General features: G+C 28.1%; 5 protein-coding genes across 8 annotated transcripts; 3 read left to right on the forward strand and 2 right to left on the reverse strand.

The window, feature by feature from the left end:
- The first annotated feature begins 5,502 nt into the window (after positions 1-5,502).
- Tfiia-s (general transcription factor IIA subunit 2) lies at positions 5,503-7,156 on the forward strand. The gene is made up of 4 exons (XM_072007730.1): positions 5,503-5,944; positions 6,110-6,214; positions 6,291-6,420; positions 6,563-7,156. The coding sequence occupies exons 1-4, from the start codon at positions 5,873-5,875 to the stop codon at positions 6,592-6,594; spliced, it is 339 nt and encodes a 112-aa protein (XP_071863831.1). The 5' UTR covers positions 5,503-5,872; the 3' UTR covers positions 6,595-7,156.
- On the reverse strand, positions 7,024-9,459 carry S2p (membrane-bound transcription factor site-2 protease). Its single transcript, XM_072007722.1, has 6 exons — positions 9,241-9,459; positions 8,799-9,077; positions 8,342-8,692; positions 8,011-8,169; positions 7,631-7,888; positions 7,024-7,537 (listed from the first exon to the last, which is right to left on the reverse strand). Exons 1-6 carry the CDS (start codon positions 9,313-9,315, stop codon positions 7,169-7,171), a joined length of 1,491 nt encoding a protein of 496 aa, XP_071863823.1. The 5' UTR covers positions 9,316-9,459; the 3' UTR covers positions 7,024-7,168.
- Positions 9,460-9,889: 430 nt separating this feature from the next.
- LOC139989400 (8-oxo-dGDP phosphatase NUDT18) lies at positions 9,890-12,916 on the forward strand. The gene is made up of 4 exons (XM_072007729.1): positions 9,890-10,129; positions 10,399-10,930; positions 11,530-11,635; positions 11,706-12,916. Exons 1-4 carry the CDS (start codon positions 10,027-10,029, stop codon positions 11,943-11,945), a joined length of 981 nt encoding a protein of 326 aa, XP_071863830.1. The 5' UTR covers positions 9,890-10,026; the 3' UTR covers positions 11,946-12,916.
- Positions 12,917-13,424: 508 nt separating this feature from the next.
- Positions 13,425-15,672, reverse strand: LOC139989399 (uncharacterized). Of its 2 annotated transcripts, none has more exons than XM_072007728.1 (3): positions 15,340-15,672; positions 14,758-14,982; positions 13,425-14,654 (listed from the first exon to the last, which is right to left on the reverse strand). In XM_072007728.1, the coding sequence occupies exons 2-3, from the start codon at positions 14,980-14,982 to the stop codon at positions 13,743-13,745; spliced, it is 1,137 nt and encodes a 378-aa protein (XP_071863829.1). In that variant the 5' UTR covers positions 15,340-15,672; the 3' UTR covers positions 13,425-13,742. The 2 variants fall into 2 exon arrangements, with proteins under 2 accessions (XP_071863829.1, XP_071863828.1); XM_072007727.1 differs by having other exon boundaries at positions 15,232-15,671.
- Positions 15,673-16,375: 703 nt separating this feature from the next.
- LOC139989398 (transmembrane protein 39A) lies at positions 16,376-18,939 on the forward strand. Of its 3 annotated transcripts, none has more exons than XM_072007725.1 (7): positions 16,376-17,099; positions 17,192-17,331; positions 17,410-17,508; positions 17,635-17,747; positions 17,838-18,090; positions 18,269-18,455; positions 18,563-18,939. In XM_072007725.1, the coding sequence occupies exons 1-7, from the start codon at positions 16,776-16,778 to the stop codon at positions 18,815-18,817; spliced, it is 1,371 nt and encodes a 456-aa protein (XP_071863826.1). In that variant the 5' UTR covers positions 16,376-16,775; the 3' UTR covers positions 18,818-18,939. The 3 variants fall into 3 exon arrangements, with proteins under 3 accessions (XP_071863826.1, XP_071863824.1, XP_071863825.1); XM_072007723.1 differs by having other exon boundaries at positions 16,377-17,099; positions 18,248-18,455; XM_072007724.1 differs by having other exon boundaries at positions 16,377-17,099; positions 17,638-17,747; positions 18,248-18,455.
- Positions 18,940-20,262: the final 1,323 nt, after the last annotated feature.

Genomic DNA, 20,262 nt, shown 5'->3' on the forward strand with positions numbered 1-20,262 from the left:
CTCTTTCGACATACGGATATTCCCATTTTCCTCTTCTACCGACTTCCGTCTCCGTTCCACTAGTCACACTTCTTTCAACTGCTAGATGCTCCTTATTCTCGTATCACGAGAACAAACCATTGAGGTTTCTGCGACGTAACAAGTGGATATCCTCATTTCCTACACGATCATTTCCCGTGCTTCTACATCTTTCACTGTCTTTGCGGATTTCGTTTCTTCTACGAGAACTCGATTCGGAACGTTGTTCGACGTATCGTTTTTCGATAATCGCGGGTATTTGGAGCAATTTTCGACGAATACGAAGCCATCTAGCACGATTTTGATTCAAGGAAAGTCGAGAGATTATTTCAACAATGTTTATTCGAGACACATCTACAAATTTAATTTCTGTGCAATTAAGAAAAGCAAACCGCGTTTTGGTATTATTCTTAAACACCGCAAAGTAAGAAGCTACTCCTTTTCTTCTGATGTAGAAAAGAGAAAGGAACGTGCTAATATTTTTCACGCTTTCAACGGAAAATACACATTTTCTCAGTTTGATAAGTTTACAAAAAGTGCCACGAATTATTTATAGAGATATAAATAATTTCTTTCACAATAAAAGTCATTCTCATTAATGCTTTCCTACATAATTAGAATTTAATACCATTTCCAGAGATTTATTACTATCCCGAAAAAAGATAAAATGAAAATAGTTCCGACATTAAAAGACGCAAATAAAACCTACTAAACTACGACTTACAGAGAACACGTATATTTCCTGGTACACCCTTATACTGTCGGGTAAGTGATGCGTAACGGAAAGAAAAGGAGTTTTCCAAGTCTGTCGACTTAAGGCTCGAATCATGTTACCATTTTATCGACGAAAAGACGAGACTTGTTGGTGAAAAACATAACTTCCACCTTGAACGGTATGCCTTAAATGGTACATTCCCGTAACTAAAGAAATTTCTAGAACGTTCCTAAGTATACATCGTACTGCTACATACCAAGATTTCGTTCTAAGTAGAATATCTACACCTAATGTAGCACCTCAGGAAAATTACTTTTGAAGAATCTATTTAAATACTCTTGCTGCTCGCAGTACTCGCGATGGACTTACCTAAATCTGTATCTAGGAAGACCCAATTTCATTAGATTCGCAAAAGAAGAAAATCTTTCTAGATAGTCGCTCCCTCTTTTATTATATCCAGCACTTTCCACTTCCATCGATTGAATAACGAAGTCCCTTCCCCGCCGTTCCCTTTATCGCAGATAAAGTTCTCTGTCATAATAACTTTGACGTCTTTAAATGGTACGTATATCCGTAATAAATTGTTCTTGCAAACTTTCTAGATGGCAAGCTATATAAATAGTCTCGTGGAATCTCCCCCGTACCGTGCGTTTCCTACAACCCACCTTTGCCCCGAACCAACCTCAACCCCTCTTCGAGACGTCGCTATACTACTCTTAAAGATGCTTTTCATTGCACTCCTACACAGTGGAATCCGATCGATGCGAGTGTCCCGTTCTTTCGCGGGTAACTTGCTCCGTTCAATGTCCTCCTCCAACAAACCGGACCTCGAATCCTACTATACGCATCTTCCATTGTGTATTTCGCGACCTTATCTTCTTTCGTTCTCACTATCCCTTAAAATCTCTATCTCTTTCCGCATCTGCTTTTTCTCCGCTGTCCCATTCTTTACGGGCGGATACGAACTCTGATAGTAACCCTTGGAAAAGGGTGACTAGCTGGATATGTATGCTTGTTCCACCAGTTCTCATGACTTGCAGTTTCGTTTCCTCTTTCAAAAATCTTACCACGGGAAGAGTTGTTGATCTGCCTTTATTGGTTTCTTCTAACCTTGTTGTTGCGAAAATCCCTACAGTTTCGTTCCTTGTATCTCTGCGGCCCTGTTAGCTACGTTTTAATCTTCTTGCCTAATTCATTTCTTTACCTCCATTGTTACCACTCGTTACGGTTTACATCGACTTAATTGACTTCTGCTTTGCTTCAGGCCAAGGGACGTCGAGATCGTAAATGTGAGCACGAATATGTATGTTTGTGTTTGCGTGTGCATTTACATAGAAGACTGATTGGTACGTGTGGCTGATTTATTTGAATATCGAAGATCGACGATTTGAATCGCTGAGAAATTCAATCGATGCAGTATATTCAGAAAGATATAAACGATGAGCGTTCACAAAGAACATTTAAATAATAACAAGATATTGCTGACGATTCTATCAAGTTCGAGTACTCCTTTCACACCTTTCATCGACACCTTCAAAAAGGTTTGAAAAGCGACGACGATTAAACATTTTTCATCTTTGATTGAATTGAAAATACAGTCGAAGGATCATTTAAATTTTACGCCGTGTTTTCGAGTACTACAGTGATAATAAGTCTGAATCTATTACAATTTTCGTAAGCTAAATTCACAAAAATGTCTATTCATTCCTGGTTCGAGACTTCGTACCTCTTCCGATTTACCGAGAAAAGTTTTGCATGCGCGCTGAAGTTTTCATCCGCAATTACTTGGACATCTAAACTTGCTAAATACTGTAATAAGACTTTCTCTCATACGTCCCATCTGTTTAGCCGAAACTTACTTAAACTTACTTTTATTAAATACTGATTTTGATATTATGCTATTAATCGTCTGAGAATAAAAAAAGATTGAATATATTCTTGTAATATTAAATTTCATTGTATCTGTTATTTTTTTATCTCTTATCTTAACTCGATCTATCGAATTACTCATTGTATATCTTTTTATAACAAAACCATTTCAATGCACAGGATAAAAATAATTATAGCAATAAACCATATGTTTATATGTATTTAGTAAACACTAATAATATCAATATTTGTACGCATAGTATGTAAATATTATTGTAATTTGACGAAAAGCTAGAGATGTAGAAAGTAAATACTCGTATATGAAGTAAGTTATCAAAACGAGTTCAAAGAAGCTTTAAACCAATAGCTTGCAATTTGGAACCAATCATTACTCTCGTAGTTTACCAATTTTTAAAGACACAAGCAATCGTGAACAAAAGGAATCCGATTTTAAATCGTTGATGCACACAGTTATTACCATCAGAAAATATACTAGTCGAAATTCTAATTGCCTTACTGAAATCGCTTAATAACAAAGCAAAAGAATTAACGCAACTATAAAAAAATATCAATATTGATAAATGGAGTCACTAATATACAGTAGTCGTAATAGTCAGTGTTTAACTACAAAATGTGCCAAAATACCACAGTACTCTGTTTCCAACAACGTCACAGTGAAATGATCTAGTGCTGAACAGTTTTAAAGACAACTCATATAGATGAATAGAAACACGGAAATCTTAAAATTCTTTAAGTTGCAAAAATTCAACTATTCTTACTATAATATCGAAATTATGGAAATCATAGAAAAATCTACCTAATAAAGGGTACACGATACAAAGTCAATTCATTTCTTTATGTATAGAGATGCTTTCAAAACATGAATATCGCATTTGTTCTAATCCAAATGATACGAATTTTTTGTAACGTAATAAAAACATTAATCTATATTTGTTGCACAACAATTTTAACGTAATGAAAGTATTAAATAATTCCATCAATTGTACTTTATCAGAAAGGCAATTAAAAGGAATATGTTCACAGTCTTCAATGGCTATTATTAAAAATCTTAAATGGGAACGAAAACGGAATTATACGGTTTCAGAACCATTTTATAAATATTATGATGATAATGTATTAATTTTTGAACAACGATCAGTTTGGTATACATGGTAAAAAGTAATGCCAAAAGTAGTAGACATCATATAAGAAACATGTATGTACAATGCTTCTTTACGAATTTGATTAACCTAAATGTAAATTCCCAGAATTTCAACTCACCAAACCATGTATGTAGATATAATGAAAAAGAAACTTACCAAAATAGAATTTCATCTGAAGAACATCAATTTATTCTTGCATTTGATTCGTGATATACATTTTTTACTTAGCGTCTGAAATTTTAGTGCATGAATCGATATTTTATCTCGTATCTCGTTATAGCAACTTAATACTCTTTATATTTAAAATTTGAATTCCCATCGTAAATTAACTTTGCCAACGTACCATGTGCGAGTCGATAAACTTTTTGATATTACTTCCTCTGCTGCTCCGTTAAGTTCCAGGCTTGATTATTAAATGATTACCTATAGACGTCATGATAAATACAAGATTAATAAGCATACTTAATTGATTAAACGCTCCGAAATGATACTTGATTTTTAAGTTTCTAAAATTCCAATATGTAGTACCTTTACATGTAAATTATACAATTGCGAAAAGCATTTGCTTTAAACGTTTGACTATTCTTCGGTCCCTATTTTGCTCACGAAAGTCTATACGTTACGTTAATTGATATGTCACTACCGACATGAGTGCGAACGTTATAACTCGTGTTCCACAGAAGATTTAAAATTACTCTCTAAATTTTGATTTGTCTGCGCAGAAAATGGTGGGGAGGTACGATGGAAGTATCACTGTGTTGCACCACGTGTCTGCTTGGAAAGTTCGCAGGATAACCGATGACAGGCCACGTTGGTGTTACAGTTACCTACCGTATTGACCATATTCAGATAGCGCTATCAAACATTCACAAGGTATACGTGTTGCATACGCGACTGGAGGACAATCTTATGTTGCTTTACACGATACTTTAGCTTTCTGTTCTCGGTAGGAATGTTTTATGTTTAGGAAACTTTTGGCATTTTATCATTACTATGCATTCTATAAACGAAAGTTTTCAAAATTAAACAGTATTTAGTACATACATAGTTACATGTATAACATTTGCCGTAAATAAGTAAATACTTCGCAAATATGTATCAGGAAACATTTTAAAGTTGAACAAAAATAAAATACATTTGTTAATTTGTATTAATTATTAATATAAGATTATGTTTATTTAACATAGTTCCGTATTATATGTAGAACTTTCATTTACCGCGCCGTTGTGTCGTTTCATATGTATGTATGCACTCTTGCCTCCATTTTTAGAATAGTTCACATAGTCGTATTGGAAACCACTTAATCAGATTACTATTAAAAATCAGTATTAAAAATTCATCAAAATACTTTTAAAAATTGTAGTATTATATATAACAGCAATTAAAATTCACAATAAATTTTTTGAAAAAACGAATAGTTTCTCCTTTCAAATGATGGAATACAAATGATAATTAATAATATTTTGCATTTCTTTTCAATATTTTAAAATTTTATTATAATAATAAATAAAAAAAATCACACGCTTTTTTAAATAAATAAATTTTCAATATAGGTTTGATAAATATCAGATGTATAATGTAGCGTGAAAAAATATAGTATACAATCTTGAATTTGAATCTGCCGCTCTTGGCAATATCATTTTCTACTATACGGTTTCATTTATACAAATAAGTACTGCAAGGCAGGATTTTATCTGACAATCAGAGATATAAAGATAGAGTACGCAAATCATATATATATATATATAACCATATAAGTGGATGCGATATCGGAATAAAAAGAGAACGGTACATAGAGATCTCTTGTGTCTTTATCTAATCAGGTATGGCATTAACGGCGGTCGTTGATTAATGTTATAATTACACATTTATTATACGAATGTGCATGCGTTATTAGACAAGAACATAAGAAGTCTCTATGCAGTGTTCTCTTTCTATCCCTATATCGCTTGTTCAGCTCGGTCACGCACTCTATCTTTCTATCTCTATACTAACAACACAGTTAATCAACAAAGACCGTTCCCTATTTTCATTACGCATAAAGATTACTTTTACATTAAAAGACCTCAATTTGCTTTAATATTGTGCATATTATACATTAAGGACAATGTCTTATCAATTATATCGAAATACAACATTAGGTAATACGTTACAAGAAAGCCTCGATGAGCTCATTCAGGTATGTTCACAAAAATATGTAATATTGCGGTTAATGTTGTCAATAAACCAATTTTATTTCTGTCATCATGCAAACTATAGAAAATAAACATTAATATGATACACTTAAAGTGAAAATTGTATAATCTATGATATTCATTTTATGTAATAATATAATATGTTATAGTATGGGCAAATCACACCTCAGTTAGCAATTAAAGTACTATTACAATTTGATAAGGCAATAAATCAAGCACTTGCAGCCAGAGTTAAATCGCGACTTATATTTAAGGTAACTAATGTTGATATTTGATATTAATTACTTTAAATCACATTGATTATAACTATCATTTCTTTAAAATTTTTAGGCTGGTAAATTAAACACTTACAGATTTTGTGACAATGTATGGACCTTTATGCTTAATGATGTTGAATTTCGTGAAGTTCAAGAAATTGCAATAGTAGATAAAGTTAAAATTGTTGCATGTGATGGAAAAAGTATGTAACCCTTTATTTACTTTTATAACTGTTTAATTAACTATTTGTAATATATCTATATTCTAAAAAAGATATTGAAAACAAAAATAATGTTAGTAATTCTTATATTACTACAAACATTATAATTTTTGTACTATTACAGCATTGGATGGAGACGCAGCAGCAAAACGATAATATCTCTTTCTTATACAACTAAATATATCATTATTATTATATTATACTAGTTATAAAGAAATTTCATTATATAATATATTATAATTTTATAATAATTCAAATAATAGATAGTAAACAAAACAAATTATACATATATATTTAATATAGGTATAGAATTTCCATTTATTTTCGAATGACAGTTAAATTTTGTTACACAACAACTAAAATCATGACACCACATTGAAAGTAGGAATAATAAATTGTAGCTGCCTTTTTTGTCATATCAGAACATAGCAATAGTTTTATTTTTATATTGTACTTGAATATAACTATCTAATTTACTTAGATTTTACATATTATATTTACTAATAATTTATTTCCAAAAAATGTAGAAATATATAATATAATCTTCCTATGTGGTCCAATCTGTTGTTCCAAAGATGTAAATAATTTTTTTAATGAGACTGCAAGATTTATTAAAATATCTAAATAAGCGATACAAAGTGCCATTAAACTTATATAGAAATGTAATTCATAATAATGTACTTTGTATTCTAAATAGAAATTTCGAATATTAACAACATTCTTTTACTACTTATAATATTTTATTCATAAGTAGATACAATAAATTTATAGTAAGAAATAATGTACCTATACTTGTTATCGTTAATATAATGGTTTGTCTAACATTTTTATTGTGGGGCGTAAAATTTAATAAATAAAGTATAAGTATATTTATAATATATTGTCCATCCAGAAAAAAACACGGCACAATATTAATAATTGCTAATCCTGCAGAAAATATTGTAATATATTTGCAAAGAAGTGTCAAAGCTTCTGGTAATTTAGGATTTAAGAATGAATATTTAGGTATCCAATCAGATACATCAACAGTTCGATAGATATCTGCTGGATGTCCGAAAAATAATACATCCTTTCCCTCTCTCCTTTTTATTTGAACAACCTGTGATAGAAACAGAAACCAGTTTGTTAAATACTTTAAATGTTATTAATTGTTACGTGATTAATATCTAAATGTTTGTTTTTAAATATATACCTTGGTAACATTATCAAGGGAAGGTCTTAAACAATGAGTATCATGAAATACACATTCATGACTAGCGTGACAAAAATTTTGAGACTGATTAATCATAGTTCTGGCTGGAAGACAAGAATGAGGAGGTAAATGTAAAGGAGCTGCTTGTGGTCCCTCAATGTACTCAAAGCATAAACTTCCTGTAACTTCACTATCTGATGTACAACAGTTTATAGCACCATTAGTTTTTTGTTTTGATGGAACGGACTCATCATATTCCTAAATTAATTTGCTAATTAGGTTATGAAAATTTATATTATGTGCAAAGATACTACCATTACTTGTTTAAAAAAAAGAGTCATATTAACTAATGTAAGAAAATTATACAGAAAAAATGTTACCTGAATAAATGATTGTTTAACACAGTATCCAAGAGCTGGTTGATTAACTGTGTTTAATATACAATCGTACCAATCTTCAGTATATTTTACAGGACAGTCATTTATTTCATATATTAAATCCTGTTCAAGAAGTCCTGTTGGACCTAGTACAGGTGAATTCTATAAACGTAAATTTTCATAAAAAAGACTTACCATTCCTAATTCAAAATTGATCATTTGCTATCTATCTTTACTCTAATCAATTTTGTTTTCATATAATTTAAGTAAAACATAAAAATCATCTGACAACCAATAAGAACAAACCATAAGAATACATTATCAGAAGACTTACAGGTAAAATAGTCTTTACATAAATTCCATTCCCTATTGCATAAAATGGTGCCCAGAACCATGTAGAAAGCAAAAGAACGGTTGCAGCTACTGTAGCAAGTACTATGTTATGCCAGATTCCTGCACAAGTAACTCTTAGTTGATTTTTTAATGGTAATGAACTAAGTTGTTCACTGCTTATATGTACATAAGCTATGGGTATTGTGAAAGCAATTAATATTCCCAAACCAAATAACTGAACATCTTCTCTTGCTGCAGCCAATGCATGCCCTAACTCATGCATAATACTGCAAACTGCTAATGTAATGATATAATATCCAATCTCATTGAAGGGCATATCTATGCCAGGTAACTGTAAAAAATAAAGACATGTCACATATAATTTTATCAACGGAATTACATTTATTAAAGAATTATCTCACAATAATAAATTAAATATTATCCGAAGTTAAAATTACCATGGGTTCTAATAAAGGTTCAGAATTAGTATTATCAAGAGATGGTCCATTAGACCATATATTGAACGTCATTCTTATGATTACAATTATAGCAATTGGCAAAATAATGACACTAATAATCACTCCTGCATTAAACCAAGCAGTCCAAAATTTAGAGCGATCCATGCCCCATTTAATTATTTTACGATTAAATGCTGTAGTAAACCATTTTATTCGCAATATTTGAACTTCTAAACCAGTATTTTTCAAAAAATATAGGTATGGATAATGTGAACATGTCTGTAAAATAAATGATATTCGTAATTATTATTACTTATAAATTATCAAGAATAGTTATCATTAATATTTTATCTTCACAAAATAAAATTTTTTAAATTATAATTCTAAAATTATGTATAAAAATACTTATAATATTCATCCGTATAACATTCGTAAACTGTACCTTAAAAATTGTGTCAAAAAAGAATAATGAGCAATGAATGAGACCTATTGCAATTAATACATTTAAAACTTCCATTTTTCAATACTTTATTTTGATTTTTTATGTAAACACTTTTCATGTTACATCTTACATCATGTAACAAGCTTCCTTTACTATATAGAAGTGCATCTCGTACAACTTGTACAGAACTATTTGATTTTCCAAGTTGTAAAGATATAGTAAAATATAACTTTTTGACAGTTGCATTCCCTAGATGATAATAATTATTGTTGTAATTAAATATGTATCATTAATGAATTTATATTAAATATAAATTATGTTATGATTGATCTATAATGCAACATAATACAATGTTCTGATAAAAACAGTTATATTTTATAAATTAAATTCAGTAAATGTTCATTAAATTTAATATTTTAACATTAAATTTACAAATTTTTGAAATCATACTCTATAAATAAAAATTAATTTTTATCTTATTTTCGTCCATATCTTATTACATACTGTATTTTTATATTCTAAAAAACTTTTAAGTATTACATAGGGAATTCGATATAGGAACGATGATAATCCAACCAGATTGAACTGAATAGTGGTAACTTAGATACAACTACAGTAGGATGCACACGCCTAATTCAATTATGTATGAGTTGTATGATCATTATCACTTTCACTTTGTTTATAACCTTATCTATCGTTAAATTAGTAGTAATGATATATGATATCTAAGATATAATTTGAATATTTGTTTTGTGTATATTTCAAAGCAACTGCTGTTATACTGACATGTCGTTATCTATCGAAAAACAAATTGAATTATTATTAGCTGGTCATCCATTAGAAATTGGTGACACGCATGATAGTACCCATGCGGTACAAGATGAAATAGGTAAAGTGAACTTTATGTGTAATTAAATGTTAATGTTTGAGAAATGATACTTCATTGATATATATATGCAATTAGTTAACATTTATGACATACTATTATGAAGCTAATAAATGAATCAAAAAAATATGTTAAAAATTATAACATTTAGTTCTTTTAATTTTTAATATTGTTGATTTCATACATTTGCTCTCTTAATTTTATTTTATCTTTCATTTCTTATGCAATTATTATTAGTTATTAACAACTTATACAAAAGAAACGTGTTACAGGAGGAAAAGGAACACCTAGTACTTATATACCAATTTGTCAAAAAACTGTAACATACATTGTTGCTGCTGTAGTGATAAATAATCAAGGGGAAGTATTAATGATGCAAGAAGCAAAAGCTACTTGCAGTGGAAAATGGTATTTACCTGCTGGTCGTGTTGAACCTAATGAAAATTTATTAGATGCTGTTAAAAGAGAAGTCTTAGAAGAAACAGGACTTACATTAGATCCAGAAACATTGATACTACTAGAATGTGCAACTGGTTCATGGTTCAGATTTGTATTTACTGGCAAAATAACTGGTGGTAAATTAAAAACATTAGAAGAAGCAAATGAAGAATCGTTGCAAGCATGCTGGGTTAATAATGTAAATGATCTGTCACTCAGATCACATGATATTATATCTTTGATAGAAAGAGGTAAAACTTATGTCACGAATAAGAATATTCCACAACATCCATATTTAATGCCAATTAGTACACCATTGTCCAAATTATTATTGCGGCTAACAATCACTTCGAAAAAAAGATCAACGTAAGTTACATACATTTGAAATATGCTTAATTTAAATTTATTTTACATTGCAGTTTCAACTTTATTTGTATAAATATATAAGTGCTTATGCTTGATTCCTCTTTAGTATTTACGCTTGCAGTATAAGGTCAATGGTGATAGTTTTCATAAAAGAACAACAACAATCTGATTATGACTGTGAATATGGATGAAGGCTTAGGTTGGAGTATAGTAGGTACACTTACATGCACATGCACTTGTACATATACATTTATAGTAATAAAATGCTTGCCTTTTTCATTTTAGTCCAAACTCGTACTATTAACAACGTAGATATTCATAAGTAAATTATGATTAACAATAATTGGAAACGATTATTTTATGATGTATAACACGTGCACAATAATAGTATGAATTGTATTATAAAATTACTAACTATATATATATATATTTTTTATATTTTATCTAACAAACTGCATAAACAATTATTTTGTTTAAGATGTAAATAACACATTTGATTGTATATACTTAAAGTACAAAAATCTTCATAAAATGCCAACATTTTATTCCTTTTATAGTTTTAAATCGATATACAATTATGTATTATATTTTATCAACAGGAATAAATTACATGTACTTGTATCAGATACCATGCCATTCCATTTACCAATTTGTGAAATTAATCCACATCGCAACCTTCTTTCTACTTTACATAACTTTATGAAGGTAAATATTTCTTAATATCTATCTTTTGATGTAGATAATTTTGTATTATAATCTATCATAAATTGTTTAGGAATTATTTGGAAATGGAGTTGCACAGCATAAACCACATGGCATACTTTCCTTAGAATTCAGTGGAGGGCAAGGAGGAGATGGACTTTGTTTAACATTATTAGTATCATTCAAGTTACCTGTGGAAGATGTACCTGCTACAGGAAAATTCATTTGGCATGAGCTACCTGAAAATCTCGCTACAAGTATTACTTATCGCTTACCACGAAACATGACAGTGCCTTTAAATGTTATACGATGATCAGATATTCATAGTTAGTGTATAAGTGAACATTAGGTGTGCATAGTATTATTGCATTTCAAATTTTATGTATGAGAAAGTTTATTAATTTTTCTTTTTCTAAAAAATGAGGTAAAAAATTCTTGGACTGGCACGCTCTTAATATTTTGACTATAATTATGCATTCAGTAACTTGCAATTTTACATTTTTAAATTGTCAGAACAGAATCATAAAATTACTTAGTTGAGAAATATAATTGAGAACAAAATAATTAGTACGCACGTACATTCGCACGCACATTCGCACGCAATTCTATATATACGCATATACAAACGAGGTATACTTATCTGATATTAATATTTAACAATTTCTAATTATATTAAAAAATATTTATGTTATATATTTACATTTTTCCTAGTCTGTACCAATGACTTTTTTAACAAGAATGAATATGTAATATGTAACTCACATACAAGTCTATAACATAATATCATTAATACTAATTATAAATAAATGATGTGAATGTATTTTATCAGAGAAAAACTGCTAGCATTTCCAGTTGGTACCAAAAATTTTGAGAAAGAAGAGTTCTTTTTGCTTCAATCTTAAAATTCATGTAGAAATTTTTATAAAAATATTTATAATATAGATAAATGTAGGAAGCTGGCATCCTGACAGTAGAAATTTATTTTTATATGTTATAGAATATTATAAAGAACTGTTATTTTACGTTCCAAATACAAGTACGTAAAATGTACAAATATAACAAAGTTTGAAAAAATTATTAAATATAAATACAGACATAATACACTAGCATTTATGCATAAATATATTTGACATTGTAAAATAATAGTCACTTAAATGTGCAAAATCTGCATAAAACACATAGGTTAAAATATCGTATATACATATAATACAAATATGTATCATATTATAGAGATATGTACTATGATACGTGTTTATGCAATGTTTAATAGAAAGTTCAAGATAATTTTTAATGTTGTTTACATAACACTTTTTAAAGTTTTCAAAGTATTTATAATTTATATAGATTAAGTAATTTTTTTAGCTTATATAATATTTATTAACAATGTGCAACTGAAATAAAATATATTAATTATAATTTAATATGTTTAAAGCAATTTCTACATATTTTACTATACATAAATAAATCATGAAGACTGTGTTTTATACAAATTTATTCAATATCTTCTTTAAAATGATATGTCAGGAGTACGAGTATAAAAATTTAAGACATATATATTACATGAAATTTAAAATCTTTTAATATCACAAAAAGTACATTAACATTTTTATAAAAAAATTTTCGTTCAAGTATACTTTTGACTTATTCTATATATAACAGTAGTATAAATCAAATTCATACAGAAAATATATATCAATATATTTTTTAATATTACATTATTTAGAGTAGAATAAAAAGAGATTTTAAAATACTTAACTAAAATGTTGCTGTAAGTGATAAAATAAACAAAAAGTTTAATTAAAAAATTGTAATTTTTTAATAACTTTACCATATTATATAATAATACATTTACAAATACTTAATATATTATGTGTAATTGCACGTATTTTCGATTGTATTTTATATATCAAAGATGTCGTGTAGAGAAATTTCACTTTCTACAATATAAAACTTGTAATTCCAAAAAAAATATATATTTATATATCCATAATTATTGATGCAATTGTTGATCATTAAGAAATTTAAACTCTGATAATACATTTTTACAGCAATTATAATTATAAAATATATTCATAAGTTAAACTATCATTAAAGTACTTATTTAGTATACTTAAGTTGATGTTGGTGTTAATACCCCAACTGCATTTGTTGACTCCTCATCATTACTTTCATTTTTTATAGGAACAATATTACTTTCAATAGGCATCAGTTTGACATTAGTATTTTGAATCATTGATAAATTATTGAATGAATTTATAGATGTAGTGTTATTAAGATTTGCAGTACATAACGCTTGCTTTTCATTATTTTCACATTGATTAATGCTAGTGTTAATATTTACAATATGTTTTTTCATATGAGTTGTTAAATTTCCACTATGATAAAAGTCTTTCCCACAAACCTTACATTGAAATGGTTTAATTCCGGAATGTATTCTTTCATGTATTGATAAATTGCCGCTATGCCTAAATTCTTTACCACATACAGCACATTTATATGGCTTTATACCTGAATGAGTTCTTAAATGAGTCGATAAGTTTCCACTATGACTAAACATTTTTCCACATATTTGGCAACCATAAGGTCTTTCACCAGAGTGTGTCCTCATATGGATAGCTAAGTTTCCACTGTGGGTAAAACACTTTTCACACTGATTACATTTATAAGGACGTTCTCCATTATGAGTTCTCATATGTATAAATAAATTACTTTTATGTCCAAACTCTTTGAAGCATATTTCACATTGACATTTAAGTTTTTTTCCTATGTTTGTGTCTGAAGAACCTTTGGGTGGTCTTCCAGGACGATTAGATTTTATGGAAGATATAGGCTCTGAAATTGATACTATTTGACTTGTAAACTTTGCTGCTTGTATACTTTGAGGACATTGTAACTGTTCAGCTTTTTGATTCATGTCTATATGACATTGCTGATTCATTTGATTCAAATTTCCTTCTTGATTAACTTGAAAATTTGTATTATTTTGTACATAATTTTTCATATATGCTAAAGAAGTATTTTCCTAAAATATTTAATATTAGTCAGTTTCTTAGTGAAATGTTATATAGGTTTTATGATTTAGAAAATAAATTGATAAAAACATTTATTGAAATTATAAAACTTACTTCAGATTGGAATAAATTATATTGACCATGAATTTCATTTTTTGGATGTATTTCATTTGATAACTGTGCGTGACTCCAAAAGTGTGATATCTCATTATATTTATAATCAACATCTTCTTCAATAAATGTTGGATATTTGGAATTATTTGAAGTATTAACTTTATCACCAAAGTTAACATCTTCTATTCCCATACATTCATGTTTTATTTGAACAGGATTAAACATCTACACATATGTATATATTAGAAGATAGTTATAATTAACAATATTCTTGCATTATTTACTGAAATTAAATACTAAAAGCTTGATTAAATTGATTAATTAGTCTATTAAAATAAAATAATGAATGCTGTAATTTTCAAAAGGAGAATGATCTTTAATTTACAAAACTAAAGTTATAAACCTTGTGGAATAATTATTTAAAAGACAAATAATGGTTTTAGTGAATTTAAAATTCATGTAAAATACACATACATTTCAGAAAATATATTCTAGGATTAATAGCCACTGCGCTATAATTCGCAATTCTTCATAGTTTGATAAAAAGCTGAATTTTTGAAAGAAACAACATGACAGACATACATTGTCACTTCACCACAGCTATTTATTACATATACATATAAGTAAAGAAGCATTTATTCATATTACACTCTTCTCCGTTTATACACATTTCTTAGAATATCATCTACTACATTAAGCAATTAGGGTGTTCTTTTATTAAATATATTAGAGAATTCAATTTGTTCCATAAAATATATAAATTTTTATATCGTGAAACAGTGCCATCTAGGAAAACTATGTTGTTTTGTAAAGGTTTCGAATTTAATATAAACTAAGTATTTTATATATTATTTAATTTCAAAAAGATTTAATTTAAGTTAGGATCACATTTATACATTTAGAACGACCATTGACACTTTAATACCGTTTTGTTTTGTTTCATCACTTGATGGAAATGACTTTTAATTTAAATTCAAAATATTATTTATTATTCTTGACAATTCTCATACTATTGATTATAAACCATTATTCATTTGTATAATTGCATACATGAAATTATTTACAAAATCTTTAATTTGCACATGAAATTAACAAAATATAAAATACAGTATATGTGAATAAAAATCAAATATGTTGATAAATGTACGTATACAATTTATGTGTGTGTCTGTATACATACAGGAAAAAAGCAAGGAAAGAGCAAGAAAAGTAATATTTGAATTTTAGGAAGTATATTAATTTGATCTCATTAATAGGACGTATTGGAATTATATTATTCATATATGTAATTTAATGTCATGTACTTTAAAAGCAGAATAAGTTAACTAGACATACATGGTTAGACATGCAACTAGAAGTGTGAAAAAATTAAATTTTTCAATACATATGTTTAGTATTGAATAATACAAAAATTCTTTTATTCAACTACCCAATTTTAATAATTTTATTTATATAAATGCTGAGATGTTAATAATTCCCTCTCTGATATTTATAATTATATATTTTATATTATGTATTTTATAATTCATTTACTTTGCGTATAGAGTACGCTACGTATTACCATATTATTTTTCACTTTAGAAATCCTATTTTCCAAGTTTTGCTTGTGAATCTTGTGGCTTGTGTTCTAGTGTATATATGTGTGTGTGCAAAACAAAAAAATAAACATTTTGTAACTAATTTCGAGTATACGAGAGGTCGCTGATTAAGTTAATTTTGATGTATCTCTTTTATTATCAAGACTAGTATATTGTCAAATTATGCTAAATAAAAGTATTCAAAAACATATAAACAAGTTAGGAGATAAAATATAAGCATTTATATATATTTTTTAATGTTATACGTCTTGTAGTTTGAACAAAGATATAAATGAAAATGACAGTTCTCTGACGCCATTAAATTCAATTATGTTGTCATAAAATTTATTTCAAAAGTGATTTATTAAGCTAAAAATATATAAGAACCATAATAAATTAAAATAACTTGAAGAAATGAACTAGAATGTAAAGTCAAACACTATGCCTGGTGGAAGACGTAATGCTGCTAGTAGAAATGGACAGAGTAAATCCCAAGCTAACTTCTCTGTATCTTCAAATATTGGTATACAAAGTAATAGTGGAGAAAGAACAGCTGGAAATGGTGCAGATGATAAAAAGTCAGAACCTTCTGGAATGAAAGCATTAGTACCAAAACATGTACCTATACCAGTTATACCTGTGGATGGTCATTTAACTTTTGAAGCTTTGTCTTTAGTTGTGTCAATTATTGCAGTTTTTTTACAAATGCTTAATTTGTATAGAACTGTTTGGTGGTTACCTCATTCTTATAATAATTATAGTATGGTATGTGCATTGAAATATTTTTCATTATTTTAAGTCATCTACTCTTTATTATAATTTATCTTTTTTAATAAAAACATTCTTCAATTTTTCAGAATTTCTACTTAATAGATCCTTATTTGCTCGTATTTATTATAATTACGGTTGCAAGGCAATTTATTTATTCTTTATTGCATCGAGTTATTGATGTTTTATTACCAGTTCGTTGGTTACCAACTGCTCAAAAAATGATGAGGTATATTTTGCTATAAATTGTACATTATATATATAATGTAAAACTTATATTTAGGATAATTTAAATATTATGTTTCAGGATAACTTTACTAATCATTGTGATGAATATATTATGCTGGTGTCTTTACCATATGGCTGCACGATATAACACACTGAAGATTTTTTACTTATGTTATCCGTCTGTATTGCTTTATTAAATTGTAGTTATTAATCCTCGTGTGACATATTGATATGTTATATATGTATATCATATATATGCATATCATATGTTTATCAAGTGTTTAATGTATGTACTTTGTTTCAGAATTTTATCTATATATTTTGTAATGTTTGGTATAAGTGCAACACCTTTCTTTGATATATCAACACCTTTATATATCAACACCAAAGATGAAAAGAAAACAAAGTTTCTGATGGGTATAAAACTTATATTTATACTAATAATAATGATTATTATTATATTAACAAAGTGTTAAATTTATGAATTTAATCTTCTCTTTTGTGTAGACAAACCTTTACATAATTGTTCATTAAATGCATCAGCAATTAGAGCAGAAGTTTCAACATTAAGGACCGATTTCAATCGGCGTTTGAAACGACTTTTGTTTGCATCTTCTAGTAGTGCTTATGTATGTGCTATTGCACCCATTATATTTGTACCTCCTCATCTACATTTTAATATCTCATGGGCTATGCGACATATTATTATGTTTTGGATGGAAAGAATAAGTGCTAACTTTTCATATGCTTATCCTGTCAGGTATGTATTTATATAATTATATTGTGTAACAATTTATGTTGTGTCAATCTTATAAATTCTTTAGTAGTACGTGTTGTATTGTTCTAAGATTGTATAATGTGAATGTTGTATTAAAAAATTCATTTGCAGAAATTTGATGAATACAATAATTATTTAGGTACTGTGATGTTTTACATAGAGCGGCATTACATCTAGGTCGATGGGTTAAAATTGAAAATCGCAATAGTCATACTTATGCCCAAGTGTGGAATGATTCTATTTTGTGGCCTCATGGTTCAGTTGTGAGATATAATAAAGAAATCTATCGTTCCGTAGGCTTCTGTACTGTAGCAGAACCAGGAAATTCAAATCATTGCAGATTTTATGTACGTGATCAATATTAACTTATTTTGTTATAAATTTTACTTTCATCATACATATGAGTATACTGCAAAAATAACTAATAATAATAAATTATGATTATTTTGCACAGGCTTTATTTGGTAATCCTACAATGTTACTTTGTTCAATGTTGGCCTTGCAACTTTTTATTGTTTGTATACAATTACTTATTTTACTACGTACAACTGATTGGTATCAAGTGTTATCAATAACATTGCTTCTTGTGATCAACTATCATAATTTATTTAAAATTACTAGAGACTATCTTATTTGTTGGAAAGTATATAATGCAGAACAAATAATACAAGAAAAGTCGCAAACGATTGGAAATTCTACTGTTCAATAAATGATTATTGAACAAATTGTCGGTGTTATTGTGTTTGCCCTTTCCAAACGACTATTTTAACTTCATTTTATAATTTATTGGTCTTACAAAATTATTTCTTTAAACTAATTTTTATTACAAATGTTATTATAAATTAGGATTCAAAAAATAACATTTAAGATAATATTTATTACGAACACAAAGAAGAAATAAAGAAAACATAAAACAAGAAAAACAGAAAGAAAATAAGGAAATAATTAAATTGGAACTTGTAAAGATATATGTACCGGGTGTATAAATAATAAATGTAACCACTATATCGTGATTTTGCCTTTGGATCGGTGGAAATCTGTCAAAAAAATGTGGCGCAAGATTGACCTTGACCTTGACATTCAAGATCAAATTGCAATTTCACATTATTATATTAATTATTTATTTTATATTTAAATTATTTCTTTATGCCAGAAAAACTATCTCAGGAGATATTTACTACGTTTGTTATTTTGTTTCAAAAACGTAGTTTGTTACGATATTTTTGAACTGTATACTTGTTTTTTGCTATGAGCAACTAAATAATTTCCTATATGGAATAACGAGATGCATCGAACAATACATAAAGAATTGTAATTCTATTTAAAAAAGTTGCAGTTTACCTTTTTATATCCTCTACGTGTCCACTCGCAAAGAAATTAATAATGTCAGATCTCTTTCTCGACGCCACTCAGCTTTTGCTTGAAAGATTTTTTTGCTTTATTCTATTTATGGTGAGCTATTTCTGCTAACGAATAATTTTCTCGTTTCTTCATTAATATCTCGTTATTTACATTCTATGTGAATATGAATTGTAAGCATTGTAAATAATATCAATGCAAGAGCTAATGGAACTTTAACATCATTTTTCAAGAGAACGGTGGAGTTGTGATTTATCAACCGTTTGAGACTTCTGTTCCTCTTGAGGAGTTTTATACGATGTAACAATAAAGAATTTAACCTTGAATTTTAAGGTCAACATCAATTTTGCGGTAAATTTTTTCAACAGACTTCTATGGATCTAGAGGTGCAGAAGCACGCTATAATGGTAACAACAGTTGTTTTTTATACACCCGGCACAATGTATATATATATACATTCGTCTGTAAATATACAGCTGTTCTTTTGATAAATAGATTGGTTTTAGTTTTATTAAATAAGTTTTATTAATAATAATTTTATTAAACCGTTATACCTAGAAACATGAAATTTTTTCTTTTATGACGTAGACATGGGATAATAAAGGATTTTTGGAAATACCCATCCTAAAGGGGTACAAAGGGTGACAAATTTTTTTTCAAGGGATAGCCACACCTCGCGTATCACTACAGTTAAAGATGTGGAATTCGGCATACGAACTCATTAAAAATAAACAAACACGTGTTTAAACATTTTTCGAAATTCAATTTCAGAATTCAAATGAATTGCAATATTCG

This window comes from Bombus fervidus, chromosome 7 (assembly GCF_041682495.2).
Source record: "Bombus fervidus isolate BK054 chromosome 7, iyBomFerv1, whole genome shotgun sequence".
Lineage (NCBI taxonomy): Eukaryota > Metazoa > Arthropoda > Insecta > Hymenoptera > Apidae > Bombus > Bombus fervidus.